The sequence below is a fragment of the Mauremys reevesii genome, linkage group 5, assembly GCF_016161935.1.
Source record: "Mauremys reevesii isolate NIE-2019 linkage group 5, ASM1616193v1, whole genome shotgun sequence".
Classification (NCBI taxonomy): domain Eukaryota; kingdom Metazoa; phylum Chordata; order Testudines; family Geoemydidae; genus Mauremys; species Mauremys reevesii.
Genome location: NC_052627.1, coordinates 134,420,779 through 134,438,671, shown reverse-complemented (window position 1 = coordinate 134,438,671; position 17,893 = coordinate 134,420,779). Strand labels below are relative to the sequence as shown.

The following is a 17,893-nucleotide window of genomic DNA, read 5'->3' as shown; positions in this document are numbered from 1 at the left end:
TTAAAGTTGCAGTCTCCTTAAATGTCTCCTTTTGGCTCAGCAGGCAAAAAATAAATAAGGCTTTATGAAAGGAAAGAGCCTCCAAACAAAACAGCTGAGGGTTGTGGAAGATTACAAAAAGGCTTAAAAAGAATTTATGAGTGTCCACTAACAAACAAAAATGTAAAACATAGTGATCAGACTAAGAATATGAAAGGCACTTGGTTTAGACTGTTCAGTTTGTTTTAATAAACTATTAACTGCCCCAAAACTTTTCAATACAGAGTTAAGATTAACCAGCAATGCCTCATGTAATTCCACAGTGCCGAGTGCACCTGTTCTTTAAACCTCCAAAACCCAGGAAATACAGAATTGCGGTACACATCAGTCCAATGACACAATTTGCACTACTAATCGTTCCTCTGACCCTACGGTGGCACAGCATTATTATGGTGGGATGATGCCACCACAGTTCAGGTTGCACCAGGATTTCTATTTTCTGAATGGTAAAAAAGGCCTGCAAAAATTCTGTCTGTTGGTCAGAGGATCACTCTGAATGTTTATTGTGTACTGCTTTATTTTTCTATAGCAGTTTGTGGGAGGAAATATCATTTGAAGTTTGCTATGACTGCTGCTGCTTACTGGAGTCTTTTGTTTTCCTTCTGTTTAATTTAAGCTATTTTCCTTGACAGTACCGTACTTCTAAATCTGTAAAGTAAAATCTGAGTCTTCATGTGGATTTTAGGTAACTTTGAAATATCACCTCTTAAACCAGAACCTATGCTCTCAGAGCAAAACTTCCAGAAGAAGCCCCCACGGAATGGAGGCAGAGAGCACCCAATGTGCACCACACAAATTCTCAGAAAGCTGTGGAAATCAGGACTCTTAACTCTCAACATATGGCTGCTGCTCAGGTTCAATAGCAGCAGCTATCCAATTATTTGTCTGCCTGAAAACACTGGCTTGTAACAGAGCCCCAGACCTGCTGCAAATATGCAAATTTACTTTCTGTGGCTCGTCAACTTGGATTGAGCCACGTTGTAGAGATAACTTTTAACCTGAATAACTTTTAACATATTGATTCCTCAGAGGGGCAGTAGGTGCTGAGATCAATCTTGAGTAGGTTATATCAGTTTGGGGAGGATCAGCCCCTAAATTGATCCTCAGTTGTGTGCAAAAAAAAAAAGTTGTAATATCAAAACGATATGGTTCTTATATTATTTGGAGGGGAAGGGGCCATATCTAGAGAGCACCTTGTTCAAGTGACCTCAAATTTGGACCAGTAAGTCTACCATGGATGTCCAGAAGGCACTGCAATTTTTATGACAATCCAATCAAACATGTGGATTTTACATAACTTAGAAAAATCAGGTATTAAACATTAAGCTAGTCTCATCCATAACTATAGTGGGACTACTGCTCCACTAGAATGACTGTTTGGCAGTCTTCATCCAATTCCTAGCTGGCAAATGTCCACCTTACAAATGGACTTTCTTGATGTCTGTCTCAGCAGAAAGGTTGAGGGCTCAACGGGTCATGGAATCTGAACTAGAGGTGGTACCACCAGATCCAGGTTGAGAAACAGTGGCAGTAGGGTATGCCAGGGACCAAGTGCATTGTCAATGCACTTGGTCCCTGGCATACCCTACTGCCGTGTGATATCTGGTCCCTGGCATACCCTACTGTCCGTGTGATATCTATTCTGAGGATACTCAGAAGACTGCAGGATTATCAGACTGGTACCTTTTCATTGAATCATAGGATTGGAAGGGTGTGGACTCTGCTTAAAGGGTTCTAGATGCTTTTTGACCTATGTCTCTCCAGCATTTAATGACAGAGCTAATTAGACTCAAGAGGCATAGAATCATAGGACTGGAAGGGACCTCGAGTCATCACCTAGTCCAGTCCCCTTCACTCATAGCAGGACTAAGAATTATCTAGACCATCCCTGACAGGTGTTTGTCTAACCTGCTCTTAAAAATCTCCAATGATGGACATTCTACAACATCCTTGAGCAATTTATTCCAGTGCTTAAGTTTTTCCTAATGTCCAACCTAAGCCACCCTTGCTGCAATTTAAACCCATTACTTTTTGCCCTATCCTCAGAGGTTAAGGAGAATAATTTTTCTCACTCCTCCTTGTAACCTTTTATGTTCTTGAAAACTGTTGTGTGCCCTCTCAGTTCTCTCTTTTCCAGACTAAACAAACCCAATTTTTTCAATCTTCCCTTGTAGGTCATGGTCTTCCTGAGCAAGCAATGGTTTTGACCTCACAAAAAGAAGTTTGCTTCACTGAACTTCATGCTGACTTTATAGAAAGCATGTTCATGAATCATTCGCTCATGTTAACTTAGTGGCAAGTAAATGGACCAGTGAAGGATTAAAATCCTGAAAAAACATTTGCAATGAATTCAGTTGTCAGAGGCACAACAGCCTTTTTCTTAGCTTTTTATGAGGCAAACACCTCTGAACAGCTGCTCAGTTTTTGCATCATGCTGAATATTATTACATAAAGACACTTGTGGCCACCTCCTGATCCATTGAAGCCCACTGGGGTTTTGCAATAGGATTTGGTCCTACAGGATGCAGAGGGTTCTCCCGCCCTAGTGAAGAGTAATGGATCATGACTAAGAATGTCTGCTTTTGAAGTCGCTCTTTTAAAAATGCCTTTGGAAGGCACTTATGGGTCAATGGAGCAACTCCAGACTTACACTGGTGTAACTGAAAGCAGAACTTATCATGGGATTTTTGAAGGTGCTCAGGGGCCCAGTTTTACGGGTCATAGATTCCAAGGACAGAAAGGACCATCCTGATCATCTAGTCTGACCTCCTGTATAACACAGGCCATAGAACTTCCCCAAAATAATTCCTAGAGCAGATCTTTTAGAGTGAGAAACATCCAATCTTGATTTAAAAATTGTCAGTGATGGAGAATCCACCACAATCCTCAGTAAATTGTTCCAATGGTTAATTACCCTCCCTGTTAAAAACGCATGCTTTATTTCCAGTCCAAATTTGTTGAGCTTCAACTTCCAGCTACTGGAGCATGTTTTATCTTTCTCTGCTAGACTGAAAAGCCCATTATTAAATATTTGTTCCCTATGCAGGTACTTATAGACTGTGATCAAGTCGTCCCTTAACCTTCTCTTTGTTAAACTAAATCAACTGAGCTCCTTGACTCTATCACTATCCGGCGTGTTTCTAATCCTTTAATCATTCTCGTGACTCTTCTCTGAACCCTCTCCAATTTATCAACATTCTTCTTAAATTGTGGGCACCAGAACTGGACAGTGTTCCAGCAGCAATGGCACCAGTGCCAAATACAGAGGTAAAATAACCTCCCTACTCCTACTCAAGACTCCCTTATTTATCCATCCAAGGATATAGAAAGAGGACACTGTAGTAAGGGGCTGCCCAGCATCATGCTCAGCATTCGTTCCCCTCCAGAAAACCATGCAGGCATATTTAAATTGCAACTACGGTCAATATATAAATCAGGTGTGAGCAAACTAAAGCCCGCGGGGTGGGCAAACTCTAGCCCTGAGTGACATAGTTAAGCCAGTCATTGTAGCCAGTGTTAGGTTGACTGAAGATTTCCTCCGTTGACCTAGCTACTGCCTCTCAGAAAGGCAAATCATAACTACAGCAACAGGAGAACCCCTCCATCGCAGTAGTAAGCGTCTACACTGAAGCGCTACAGTGGCACAACTGGAACTGTGCCGCTGCAGCATTTCTAATAAAGAGTCGGTGAATTTCACCTCTGTGCAGAGAACCAGCACAAGCAGCAGGCACCACTTATATCCCACTTCAACAGCACAATCCCTGATCTGAAGTGGAGCATGCGTCCTGTGCTGACACACTGCACGGCAGGGTTCAAATCTGATCTGCTAAGAGTACAAAAAGGTGGTTCTTCTACCTGACAGCACCACAAACTCAACCTAGCAAAGCTGGATTTCCAGATCCTCTTTCTGCCACTTATGCAATCACTGATAAAAATCAGAAATTATTATAGCTGGCAATTCTGCTGATGATACGCAGGACAGACTAGAATCCAGTCTACTCTACTGTATTCAATCTCCAATGAGAGATAACAGGAACAAGAAACTTTTTGTCAGCATAAAACCAGCAGACGTGACAGTGAATAAACACAGACAGCAAATCTGCTGAGTAAGAAGGTATCGTTCGTATATGTGATCATGATCCCACTTTGGACCTAAGTATGGGGGTGAGGATTCTCAGAATCATGCAGGGTTGAGCCCTTAATACTGATGTAGGGAGAGACAGAGCTTCTTTATTCAGACAGAGCATAAGGGAAAACAGATAAAACATGGCCCTTCTGAATGCAACTTGACTCTTAATTCTTATTTAACTTTTGCTTTATTATAAGCTTTCTTAAATGAAGGGCCTCTCCTGCAGTGTGTTAACAGTCTGTCTAGGTTAATGTCACATGGAATAAATTAGGCTTATAAAAATATCTGCCGATCCCCATTGCTTCCTCTGATGGGGCTTAATTACATAGCAATTTAAAGTATTATTCCAATCATTTTAATCTCACACTTTTCAGAAAATAGGCATGTCGCCCACCAAGAGGTTTCACATAGTCTCAACTACAAGAATATCTGGGCCTGACCTCAGCAGTGCAATGTTTTCTGCTTATTAGGAAAGTTTGAAATTTGTTGCCGGGAAAATTATTTTGTCAGAAAGTCAGAAGCCACATGGATTAGCACAGAAGAATTCCTTTGTCTTTAAGACTTATGTGCAATGTTAACTAATGGCTGAAACCTAGGTTTCAGTGTGACAGATGCATTAACAGTATGTAAAATTAGTACATTTTGGGTAGATCAGCACAAGGCAGCATGGCCTAGTGGACTTGAACAGAGACATGCAGAGTGTGGAAAACCTGATTTCTAATCCCAGCTCTGCCACTTGCTTTCCATCACAGTTTACTCATTTTAAATGTAATTATATCATAATGTAATACCGATTACCTACCTCACGGTGAGGATGAGTTAATATTTGAGGCCCTCAAAAATGCAAGGCACTCAATAAATATTAAGAACCTACATCAGAGTCAGATTTAATCTCATAATTTTGTAATGCATAAATGTCAACGCTGCAATAATCATCTTCATAGCACCTTTCATTCTAACAAAGCCCCAAACTCTTCATAAACTTTACCAATGGACTATACAAAACTGAGTCAACCTCATCCATGATGCAATTCCATTTGGCTTTCCCATGCAGATGAATCACTTTGCTGAACATCAAAATACAGCCACCTCTGGGAGGGAATGCTGCAACTGCCTCGCAATACAATACAGTTTAGAAAAGGAAATGGAAAATATCCATCTGAAACTGCTGTGGAATTAATAATAATCTTCGCAGTTCTCATTAGAAAGCTCATTTGTCCATTTCTTTCCTCTGATACTGGGCTCCTCCAAGACAAACAACAATCCTTTTGTTCCTTGAGAAGAACTCCAGGCCCGAAAGATGTAGCCATCTGTCAGCAGGAAAGGGCTTTCTACATATGGCTGTGTTCTATCTTTTACTTTTCCAGCCATTTCTAGATTTCATTCCCCATTTAGAGTATAAAACAGAACAGAATGGCTTTTTATATTTACACTCTAAATATTTCAGAGCAGTGAGTCAGACACCAATAGTGCAACAACTGCGTAGACAAACAAAGCAGATTGTACATGCTTCGGGGTTCTTTATGTGATCTTAGATATTAATATCTGTTTTACTGAGAAAGATTAACCAAGAGAAAAGAGTTAATGTTGCTCCATGATGTGCTGCAGAGGGTTCATGGGAGCTTCAGTATACTCCAGTAATTCCATCCACAAAACGAAAGAGATGATCAGGGCAATTTCACTTTCTGGGAATCTGCTAAACTATCCCTGAGAGATCATCATGATATGATAGGGTTTAACTAGCATGGTTTCTGCAGAGGGAAATAATGTCTCATTAACTTATTGGAATTCTTTGAAGGTGTCAGGAATGTGGTGGATTAAGGAGAACCAGTTGACATAACTTATTTAAAGTTCCTAAAGGCCTTTGACAAGGTCCCTCAAAAAAGTCTACTAAAGAAGGTAAGTAATCATGGGGTGGGGTGAGGTGGGATAGGTCAAGTTTATCACAGAGCAAAGCTGGCTAGACCGCAGAAAACAAAGAGAAGGAATGAATGGTTAATTTTAATCAAGAAAAAAGGTTAACAGTCCCCTGGGGGTGGGGGGAGGAGGTGGAAGGTTAATGGTTCCATTTTAGGTCCAATGTTCAATATATTTATAAACAATTTGGAAAAAAGGGGAGAGTAGCAAGGGAAAAAAATTTGTAGCTGACACAACTACTATGTTACTCAAGTACAGAGAAGACTAAGGCTATGTCTACACTACAGCCTATGTTGGCATAACTTACGTCGCCCACCCCCCTGAGCAACATAAATTACACCGATATATGCGCTCATGTGCCCAGCACTAAGTCAACAGGAGAGCTCTCTCCTGTCGGCATAGAGCATCTTCACCAGACAAACTGCACCGCTGCAGCGTGGTACTCGTAAACATGCCCTAAGAAACTTCAAAGGGCCTTCACTAAGCCAGGTGAGTGGGCAACAAGATGGCAGATGAAATTCAATCTTGACACATGAAAAGTAATCACATTGGAAGGAAAAATCTGAGCTCCTCATACACCTTCCAGGATTCTAAATTAATAGTGTCCGCGTTGAAAAAGGACCTAGGTGTCATTATGTACAGGTTAGTGATGACCTCTGCTCAATGCACAACTGCAGTCAAAAAAGCCAGAAAGATGTTAGGATGGATAAGGAATGGGATGGAAAATAATACAGAGACTATTCTAATGCCATTATATAAATCAGTAATGCACTTTCACACTGTGTGCATCATTGGTCACCGTATCTCAAAAAAGAACATTGCAGATTTAGAGGGGTTTCAGAAATAGGTAATAAGAATTATTAGAGGCATGGAAAAACTCTCAAATGAAGATTTTAAAAGTAGATTGGGATGGATTATCTTAGAAAAGAGAAGAATAACTGAAGACTCAATAAAATATACAAAATAATGAAGGGTCTTAAGAAGGTAGCTTCCACAGTCTCATGACACAAGAACAAAGGGACATTCAAAAAATGCTAGGCAATAAATATTTGTTTCGGATAGAGCATATTTACACAGTGGAACTCACTGCCACAGGATGTCAGTGAGGCCAAGAACTTAGTCTGAGTCAAAGGGGGACTGGATATTTCTATAGCTAAGAAGACTACCCAGAGTTATAATAGTTAATGCTTTAAAAGAGAGCTTTGCTGCTTCAGGGTTCAAGCCCATCTCTAATTCTGAGGAGGTAGGAGGAAACCTTAATGATGGAGAGGACAGGGTAGGTTTCTACTGAGCATCTTTGTTTTCTCACACCCCCATTAACAAAGAAAAAAGTTCCTACTAAGAACTTCTGCATAAGGTTGATAACATAAAGGAAATTAAACTATGAAATTTCTCTGTACAGTTGAAAAAATAAAATTTTTTTGCTGCACCTCTTGGGCCCAGTTCTGATCTCATCAAAAATGGATTCATGTTTGTGTCACTTCGTTTAGTTCAATCAAGTCACTCCCAATTTGAGTGTTGCAGAGACTACACAGTAATGCACAGTGGAAATGTGTTTCCCCCCAGTATGCATTACTTCACATTTATCAACAGTGAATTTAATGTTAAATAATAACAGCATCAAGCCTTAATTTGTAGTAATTTTTCTATTTCCACATACATGCTCGTGTTCTCTTTATATACGAATTTAAGTGTTAGTAAAAACCATTGAATTCACAAGCAACAGCATCTCTTTCAACCTGCTTTATCTTGCCAGTTTGATGGCTCCTCATGAGACTGTAAACCTCTCTCTTGCTAGTAGGTTATTTCTTCAGACTGTGTTCCACATGCTGCCTTTTGAAAATTGGATTTCATATTTCATCCAAACTTGTGTTTTTATAAGTGAAGCTATAAACTTCGATTTTATGGCATGAGAACAGCAGTTTTATTCTCTGCGGTTCTCTTGGACAGGAATCTAAAGAGAACTCAGGTGAACTATCCAATAGCTTTATGTCTTTGAATGAAACTGATTGATTCTGGAAAAAAGACAGACATTTAAAACTCTGCCGGGCACATTTTCAGTATGGTGTGCAAAGAACTGGATCCAGACTGCCACTGACTTTAACGGACAGTTCAGCTGCCAGTGCTCTGCATAATGCACTGAAATTCAATTTACATCCATGGCTGCATTTGCCACACACAAAAAAGTGTGAATTTTCTATTGTGTCATCCCCTAGACAGGAGCATGCAGCATTGTTTATGATTCACCAACTGAAATATATCTTTTGGGGAAAATAATCTTTAAGGTCAATAATTCTATGAAATATTAAATGCAAAAAAATTTTAATGTCAATCTTAATGAAAAATGTAATGCACATAAATCAGGTAAAATTAGAGTGTTTTTATAACCAAGAAAGTCATTATGTAAAAATGCCAACTTCTTACTCAAAAGATGCACTTGCTGCCCTGTGCTTGCTCAAGGTATGTCTACACTACCCGCCGCATTGGCGGGCAGTGATCGATCCAGCCGGGTTGATTTATTGCGTCTAATCTAGATGCAATAAATCAATCCCCGAGTGCTCTCCCATCAACTCCTGTACTCCACCACTGTGAGAGGTGCAGGTGGAGTCGACGGGAGAGCGGCAGCAGTCGAAACCACGGTAAGTCAATCTAAGTACGTCGACTTCAGCTACGTGAGTAACGTAGCTGAAGTTGCGTAACTTAGATTGATCTCTCCCCGCTCCCAGAGTAGACCAGGTCTCAGAATCTATCTTCTAACTTTAACAGCATAATATCTTTTTACTACATTTTATGACTCTGGTGAGCATCACAAGCCAAACACTGCTGTACAGTGGGGAGTGAGCTATTCCTATTCTGGCTCTTGCTGCATGAGTAGAATTGTTAACTAACCTCCAATTGCGGAATCTTTATTTCAGGTGACACTGCACAAGCCAGAAAACACCCAGGTTGACTTTCAGATCCTGAATGAATTTGTGGGACTGTCAGTTAGAAAATAGAAAAAGTTTTTTTTTACCTGTAAACTAAATAAATGTCATCTGAAGACACAGAGATAATCAACAAGGAACTTCATAGTGCCATTTGTACAAGAGTCATTTCTCAGAGTACAGACACACTTTTAGGTTTCCACAGCAACCTTCAAAATGACCTCTAACAGATTTTATTTTATTATTTTTTTAATTTAGACTTGTGCCCTTTACTGCTCCTCTGATGTGTAAAGGCTTGAAGAGGTTTTTTGTTAGTTTGTTTGGGGGAGTTGTTCCACTTAGAAATACAAGGAATGTCAAGTCTGGACTTCCCTTTTTGCTAAAGAATCTCTGGGAGGTCTTGGGGATGTTTATTGTGAGCTCTTCTGCTTTAATTGAAAGCACAGGGGAAATTGGCTCTGAATTTCATGGCCTCATCCTGAATGGTAGAAAGCACCTTCCACTCTCATTGAAGTCAAAAGGAACTGAGCATACTTTGCACTTGACAGAATTGGACCCTCAAAACAATGCTAATGTTAGATCAGTGGACTCTCTTGCACTTAAGCCTTTCTCGCTCCTTCTCTCTTTTAAACCAAATCTATCAAATAAGCAGTATCTCAGAGATCAAACAATGTAAATACATTACCTCAGTAACAAAGAGAGTGCGGGGGTCAACGATGTCCAAGAAGTGCCTGAATCGGCCATAAAATGAAGTCTGGAGGACAGAAAGAAAGAGAGTTAGACAAGACGTTCCTTTGCAAAGCAGAAAGGCATTTTATTGTTATTTCCTCTGGAGAACTAGTAGTAACTAGGAATGCTATTTACTAAAAAGCTGACAAGATGTCTCTTCTCTATAAGCTCTCTATAGTGGACAAGGAGATCATCCAATCTAAGCTTTGAGGCTCTGAACAAGTACATGGATGCCAGATTAAAGGAAACTGTCATCAAAATGCAGTTTATTTCCACAACTGAACAGCAGAAATATTTTTCACAATTTAAAGAGGAAAAGATATTTTTAAACATCCCCCTAAAGTTTGCAACCAGAGCTCCCAATCCTGCAAAGGACCAGATGTGGGGACACTGCCACTGCTGCACCTGCCGAGTCCTTTGCAAGATCAGGGCCTAGCATACTGAAGTGTCGTGCTAGCACACGAGAACCTGGACGTGAAATGGTTGTGCCCATTTTCATCATCCGAGCTGCCAGGTGTAAATTTACTAAAAATTAGAGAATTTAATTTATCTCAGGTGAATCAGAAACACAGTTAAAGTTTCTTGTTGTTTTTTCTAAAATAAGTTTTAACATGATAGTACGGGGTGTTTTACAGAACACACACACGGCCCTTGCCTGGGAGAGCTTATGCTGTATGAAGCAGTCTATAATGATTTTGCTAATCTGAAGAGCCTGATCAGTACATGTAAGGACTGAAATGGTTTTTCAGGACTCTAAACTTGACTAACGAACGCCAGGATGCACAAGCTTTTCCTAACCAATTGCCATTTTGGTACCGTGCTATTTTAGATGACAGCGGGCAAGTTTTAGCTGGGCATTAACTTACATTTTTCATTATCAGACACTCCTGGACCATGAATTATTAGCAGTAAATATTTATATTATGGTAGTATTCAAAGGCCCCAATGAGGATTAGAGGCCTTTGTGCCACACAAACACAAAGCATTTATAATCTAAATGACACACAAAGAAAAATCTCAAGAATGTGGATACAACATTAAAACAAATGAATTTGGTGAAGAATTGGCACAGCTTTGGTAGTTGCATATATTGGAATTCCCTCTGCATCTCTTCTGACTCACTCCACTAGAGGAACTCCACTAATTCTGCTCGCCTCTGCAGAAAAAAAACACTATTTTCCAGGGGCACAGAGTGAATTGGACTTTGAACACTCATTACTAGTCACTTGCGCTCTGCAGTGGGTGTCACTGATACTCCTGAGGGCATTCTGCACCAAAAAATTACAAATTCTGCACCCCCAAATTAAAAATTTTGCAAAATTCTTGAGGGTCTGGATGCCTGCGGGTTGGGCGGATGCGGGAGCAGCTCCCTGTACAAGGATCCCTCCCACTGAAGCTGAGGAGCGATGGGTGCAGGAAGTTGGGGGGTTGTCTGCAGAACTTCCTGCAGCTGGGGGAGAAATCTGAGGGTGGGTCTGACCCAGCCCCCAGTGCCACGAAGGGGAAGAGGAAGTCCTATCCTCCCCAGGCCAGCAGGGACTAGTAGCTGAGCCCATCACATGGTAGGAGCCACCAGCTGTGTCTTTCCCAGTCCCACCTCCTGCCCCCCAGTGATCTACCTCTCTGCTGGCTGCCCTGGGCACGCGAAACACACTGCTGGGGAGGGTCGCATGACCGCTCTTGTGGCTTCCCTTTGCTTCCCCGTCAGAAAGTTATTTTTCGGTAGGGACGCAAAGAAATATGCAGGAGACAAAAATTCTGCGCATGCACAGTATTCCTCCAGGAGTACACTGAGAAGCACTTGTATCCAAAGAACACAGCACTTGTTGAATGATTCGGCAGCTCCTGATGCTGATTATGGTATATTGAAAACTGCATTAAAATTATGAGCTGGCACTTTAAACCATAAGGCAGGGGTCTCAAACTGCCGACCGGCGGGCCACCTGCAGCCCACGAGCCACTCCAATGTGGCCTGAAGGGCTCCAGCAGTTTTGGGGTCGGGTCTCTCCCTTGGCCCCACCTGGCACCCCCCGGGCGCTCCCCCCTCAGGGGCCCCAGCAGCGCAGCGGAGCTGAGCAGCGTTGCCTGCTCGCTCCAGTGGCTGCCGGCCCCTCCCTGTGGCCCAGGGGCGGGGCGGAGCAGGGCTGTACAGCCGCGTGCTGCCCCCGCCCTGAGTGCCCCTGCAGCCAATGGGACGTGCGGGGATGGTGCCTGGGGGCAGAAGCACACGGAGACCCCCTGGCCCGCCCCACCTTGGAGCCCCAGGTAAGCGCTGCACCCCCAACCCCATCCCAGAGCCTGCACCCCCATCCCTTCCCCACATACCCCCTCCCACCCCCAAACTCCCTCCCAGAGCCTGCACCTCCTCCCCACATACCGCCGCCCGTCCCCAAACTCCCACCAAGAGCCTGCACCCCTCTCCACATCCCCCCAGCCCCCAAACTCCCTCCCAGAGCCTTCACCCCAGACTCCCTCCCCCATCCAAACTCCCTCCCAGAGCCTTCACCCCAGACTCCCTCCCCCATCCAAACTCCCTCCCAGAGCCCAACCTCTCACCCCTTCTGCACCCAAACTCCTTCCCATAGCCTGCAACCCATTCCCCTACCCCAGACCACCTCCTCCACCCAAACTCTGTCCCAGAGCCTTAGGTGGGTGGAGTTTTTGGGGGGGTGGAATTTTCAGGGGTGGGTTCTAGGTGGCCTGGGTGACATTGGCGCTGCTAGGAGGATTTGAGGACTGGCACTGGCCCTAAGGTAAATTGAGTCTGAGACCCCTGCCCGAAGGGGTTGTCTGGTCCTGCTTGCAGGGTAGGGAGTTCTGTGGGGAAGTCTGCAATTTGTGTCCTCAGCAGTTTGCAGACACACAGCCTAGTGTAAGCAGGGTTGCCAACTAACTAATCGCACAAACCCAAACACCCTTGCCCTGCCCCTGTGCCTAGGAGCCAGAGGGACGTGCTGGTCACTTCCTGGAGCCGCGCAGAGCCAGGGCAGGTAGGGAGCCTGCCTTAGCCCCGCTGTGCCACCAACCGGACTTGGGCCTATTAAAATCTCCTGGATTGCCTTTAATAGTCACCGGGAAATTGAGGCCAATTCCGGGAGACCCCCTGCCAATCTGGGGGGTTGACAACCCTAAGTGTAAGGGGGATGAGTTGTACCTCTCTGTTTCAGGGAGCAGAGTGCATTCTCTCTCTCTGGATTTGGGTTCTTGTGTGTTATTCTAAGAAATAAAGTAGTGTCATGTTGCAACTTTCTAGCAAGAGTATTTTATGTTTTATCTCACTGCTCTGTTTGTATGCTGTGAAACATCCTTTGCTTTAAAGGAGATAGCCAACTACTCACTAAAGTGCACCCAATGGCAGACAGACTGAACTCCCAGCCATCTCTCCCCCCCCCGCTCTCCCCCCGGCTCTTAGTCAAGGAATCCAAAGAAAGAGGAAAAAGAAGGATAAGGTCTAGTTGGCTCCTGAGCTTGGTCTCTACTTTCTATTCTATTCAAGGCAGGGCTGTTAGTGCTGCTGCCTATAGCTCAGGTTTCCTGACACTTTACTGTAAGACCCTGTTTTCAGTTGTTCATAACTTTGCCAACCTTTAACCATTTGGACTGATGTTTTCCATGGCAGGTGTATGCCTCAGACTGATTAACAATTCGGCAGTTTTTCAGAATGAGGTTGGGGGAAAACAGGCTGTTTAACCCATATTAAACACAGAAGGGGGGCCAGGCCCCAGAGGCCCCCCCCCCCCCCCCCCGGCCCCCCCGGGGCTCCCAGGGCCCCCCTCCCCCCCGGCCCGGGAGCGGGGGGGCCAGCGGCAGGAGCAGGCGGGCTTGGCGCTCGGGCTTTCCCCGGGGGGGCGCGGAGCTCTCCCCGCTCCGGAAGGACCCCCCCCGCCAAGAAGGCGCGCCGGACCGGCGGCGCCGTTCCGCTCGGTCTTCCGCCGGTGGGGCTCGCCCTTCGGGGGGCGGGGCGCGGGCCCCTGCCCCCCGCCCCCCGCGCCCCGGGGCCCCCTCGGGCGCCCTCCCGCACCCCCCGGGCGGGGGCGGCGTCCTGCCGCCGGCGCGGGTCGCGGGGGTCCCCGCCCCGCGCCGGTGGTCACTTGGGGTGGCGGGGGTCCGAACAGAACAGACCCCCGCGCCCCCGACCCGGCCCCCAGAATCCTCTGGGCGGCCCTGGTTAAACAATTCTTACAACAGTTTCAATGAGGAGCTCTAGCACCCCCAGGCTTTGGTGCAGGGTCTTGAAATACGGCAGGGAGCTTGCCCTGATGTCAGGGATGTGCTTTTTGACAACCCCATGAAAGTCTGCCACATGTAGCCAAGTTATAAGCCTCTCAAAATCGCAGTTCACACATACTCGGTAGAAAGTTGTTACAAATGGACAGATAAATTCTCCAAACATTCCATCTGCCCTGGGCCTGCTCCAGCCTGGGGCCACAAGGGCTGACTAAGACTTTCTCATGTAATTGAACGCCCCATCTGCTATGGGCTGCTGTAGTGCTAAGCACAAAAACTGAAAGCAGGGAAGCTGTCTCTTCTGTGCTCTTAGTGCCCTAGCTAAGTCTATGAGAGCTGTGCTCTTAACACAAATTGCTATAAAATGTTAAACTCTCGGGGGCGTGGGGGGGAAATCAGGTCATAGATATCACAAATTGGGCACCCAAAATTAATGGGCACGTTTGACCTTAATCTCTCTGTGCCTCAGTTCCCCCTCTGTAAAACAAATAACGCCACCTCACCTCAGAAGGGTGGTTTGAAGATAAATTCATTGTTTAGGAAGCACTTGGAGGCTACCATGATGAGCACCATATAAGAGCCCATGATGAAGTTAATATTTCTGTTTTCAGAGCAGGGTTTGAATAGTATGCAGCAAATAAGGCCCAGGGCCACCCACTGACCATTTAGGATAAAACAAAATATTGAATAGCTGCTCGTTAAGGGAGCACCACCTATCCTGTGCACTGAATGAGACAAGAGTGCTGTGGAAAAATAGATTATATGACCATGTAGTTAAAAAGTATTGTAAGACACACGCACGAGAGGGGCAAATTAAAGTTGCAGAGGCAACATTAATTCTAGCATTTCCTAATTGTAGAGTGCTTAGACTTTACAACATTAACTTTATTTTAAAGTCTATATAGGTTCTTAGACACCCTCATCACCATAGTAGGAGTGCTTTGCAGTAGTGGATTAACTGACACGACTAACATCTATCATCCGTGGCTCTTGCTCTCTCACACTCACATTATGTTATCCTGAAGGCTCCCACTTTGTGGTCTCCTACTTTTTCCCCACTGCCCCTCCTTTTGGTTTTATCAAACAAAACTTTAACAAGCAATAGAGACATCCAGAAGAGCCTCAAGATTCAAACACGATCAGGGGAGGTATCTGGACCTGACCTCTCCTTCGCCTTGCAGTTTGTGTTGTTATTTACACCTGTGCAAAGTAAGTGTGAAGTGAAATGCTATCAGATCAGACTGGTAGTGTTTTACACCTACTTTGTGAAGTTGTAACGAGGACACAACATGCAAGACGGGAGAATCAAGCCCTTCGGTGCTTGCTGGTTAACATTTGTATCATCCAATACTAAGAATTGTTATAAAACATATGATTTTATTGTATAATAAAGTACAAGAGACAAAAATCCTGTGTCTACGGAAGGAGGACAGAATAGTCTCTGGTAGATTTTATCAGAGGGGTAGCTGTAGTCTCTTCTGAAGCAGCAAAGAAGCAGTGGCACCTCCACCTTACTAAGAGATGTTTGCAGCATGAGCTTGAGCAGTGTGAAAATACACTTCTTTTCGATACAAGCAGTGGAAATTTCCAGGGGCAGGTATATATATATAAGCAAGCAAGAAGCAGGCTAGAGATAATGAGGTTAGATCAATCAGGGAGGATGGGGCCCTTGTTTCCCTTGCTCCAAAATGGACCCATTGGCCTGGGGTCATCATCTCCATTTGGTTCATGTAAGCAGCGAACATCCTAATGGTCAGATCCTCAGATTCTGGAGGCTTTAGGCCCATCTGTTTGAAGCTAATTCCTGTCAGAGTATCCTAACCTGAATGGTTCCTAATCTATATTTAAAATAAGGAATGAAAATGCATCAGAGCAGAGCTGCAGGCAATCCCTTCTATTGTTAAAGAATTGTGCCTTCCTACATTATTTAGAGAGAAAGGGGGCTGGGGAGCCAGAATTAAGCAGAAATTTCTGCAGTCCTTGAAGGGGGAAGCTCTCCAACTTAATGGAATTCCCAAGATCTCTAGGGAAAGTCTACTGCTCTTCCTGCCTCTCCAGAGGGTAACCCCAAGGAGTCAGGCTGCCCCTGCCTTCCGACCTGCTCCTGTGCCACAGACACCCACAATCCTGAAGAGACTCGAAAGGTCTGCACTGGGAACCAGTTAGAATTAATGCTGACACAAACATCATTGATTCCTGGAGGCATTGCCTCGGGGCTTGCCACGGGATGAGGCTACGTACAGCCCCACCCCCAAAATGCGCACACGCTTCCCGAAATCAGATGCTCTCCCTCTGACAGATGACTGATTGTTTGAGTGGTTTTTCCTGCGTCTTTCATTCCCTCTTCTGAATGATCTGAGGGGGATAATCCAGTCCATGTCTCCCTTGACAAAAGGCACAGGCAATGAGAGGGCAACGGCTCTGCTGTCCTGGGCTAAGGCCCAAAACAGAGACTGAGAGCTAGTCTACACTAGAAATGCTACAGTGGCACAGCTCCAATGCCTCTGGTGAAGACACTTTATGCCGACGGAGAGAGCTCTCCTGGCGGCATAATAAAACCACCTCCACAAGAGGCAGTAGCTATGTCAGCAGGAGCAGCTCTCCTACCAACACAGCGCTGTTCACACCGGTGCTTAAATCGGTGTAACTGACGTCACTCAGGAGGGTGGCTTATTCACACCCCTGAGAGACATAAGTTATACCGACGTAACCTGTAGTGTAGACAAGCCCTAATTCTCATGAATTTCCTATTATTTGGGGAGGTGGGTTTCCAACAAATAGGATCAGCCACAGTTTTGTGGCAATTAATCTTTCCTAATGAAGTAATGTGGGACCTATGGCTACTGGCCTGGTTTGCACACAGACGTTAATTTCAATCACCTCCCACGTCAATGCCTTGTTAAAGCTGGGGATAGTCATGTACTGCAAGTACAAGCTATGTTATTAGCAAACATTTCACTCTGCTGTCTCTAAACCACATTTCTTCAAACAAGACAACAGCACTAAACCTCATTCACTCCCACGTCCAGGCCAAGTTTTTAAAGAGCAGCTTTGTTAATCAGGCATCTGAAAAAAAAAATTTGTCATTGGTGAAAAACACTTCCTCCTCTCTCCTGATTCTCTCCCTCTCACACACACGCGAGCTTGGCTCTTTCACAAACAACCAAAATGCTTCAAAAAATTATATTTTTTCATAAAAATAAAACTTGGCTTTGGACAGAGAAGCAACATGAGAAGAAGCATGGTGTTGGTCAGGTTAGAGGACAGGAATTCTAACTCCCAGGCCTAAATTCTATGGCCAAAGGCTTTGGGAAAAATCACTTTATTTCCCCATGCCTCCGTTTTCCCATGTTTAATATGAAGACAGTCCTTTTCTACTACACAGACTGTTCTGAGGCTTAATACGGTTATATTGGAAAACTGTACAGATGGAAGTTGCTACACAGTGCTGACAGTGGTCTGAAAGAAAGTCAGAGGTCTATCATCATCTGAGAGCAGCAACTTTGCTAAGACAGCACTTAAAGTGCCCCCACACGTTAAACCAGGGTTCTCACAACAAAAATTTTGGTGGCCTCAGAATGCGGCCACCAACTCTTGCTGGTGGCCATTCTGACAAATTTTCCTACAATACTTAACTGACTTTAGGAAAAACAAATAAATATACACATATACACGTCCAAATCATTGTAGTTGATTTATGTAGAGGGTTTTTGCAGACTCAGTAATAAAAATAATGTACAGTTGTATGTTGTGCCCCGGCCCTGCTCCCTCCCCCATCTTCCACAGATCCCCCGCTGCCCCCTGATGCCTCCACCCACTCCCCTATTCTTCCCATCATGCCCACAGGCCCCACTACTTCCTTCCCCCTATTGCCCTGAGCGCCTTTGCATGGCCCCTAGAGCACTGCATGACAAGCTAAGGGATAAGC

The 17,893-nt window shown here is 44.5% G+C and overlaps 1 protein-coding gene across 2 annotated transcripts in view; it reads right to left on the bottom strand.

The window, feature by feature from the left end:
* The window catches only part of SFXN5 (sideroflexin 5), a 159,739-nt gene that overhangs the window by 132,410 nt on the left and 9,436 nt on the right, over positions 1 to 17,893 (bottom strand). For both annotated transcript variants that reach the window (XM_039542387.1, XM_039542388.1), the window contains exon 2: positions 9,695 to 9,763. In XM_039542387.1, coding sequence (XP_039398321.1) covers positions 9,695 to 9,763 — 69 coding nt within the window. The remainder of the gene's footprint in view (positions 1 to 9,694; positions 9,764 to 17,893) is intronic.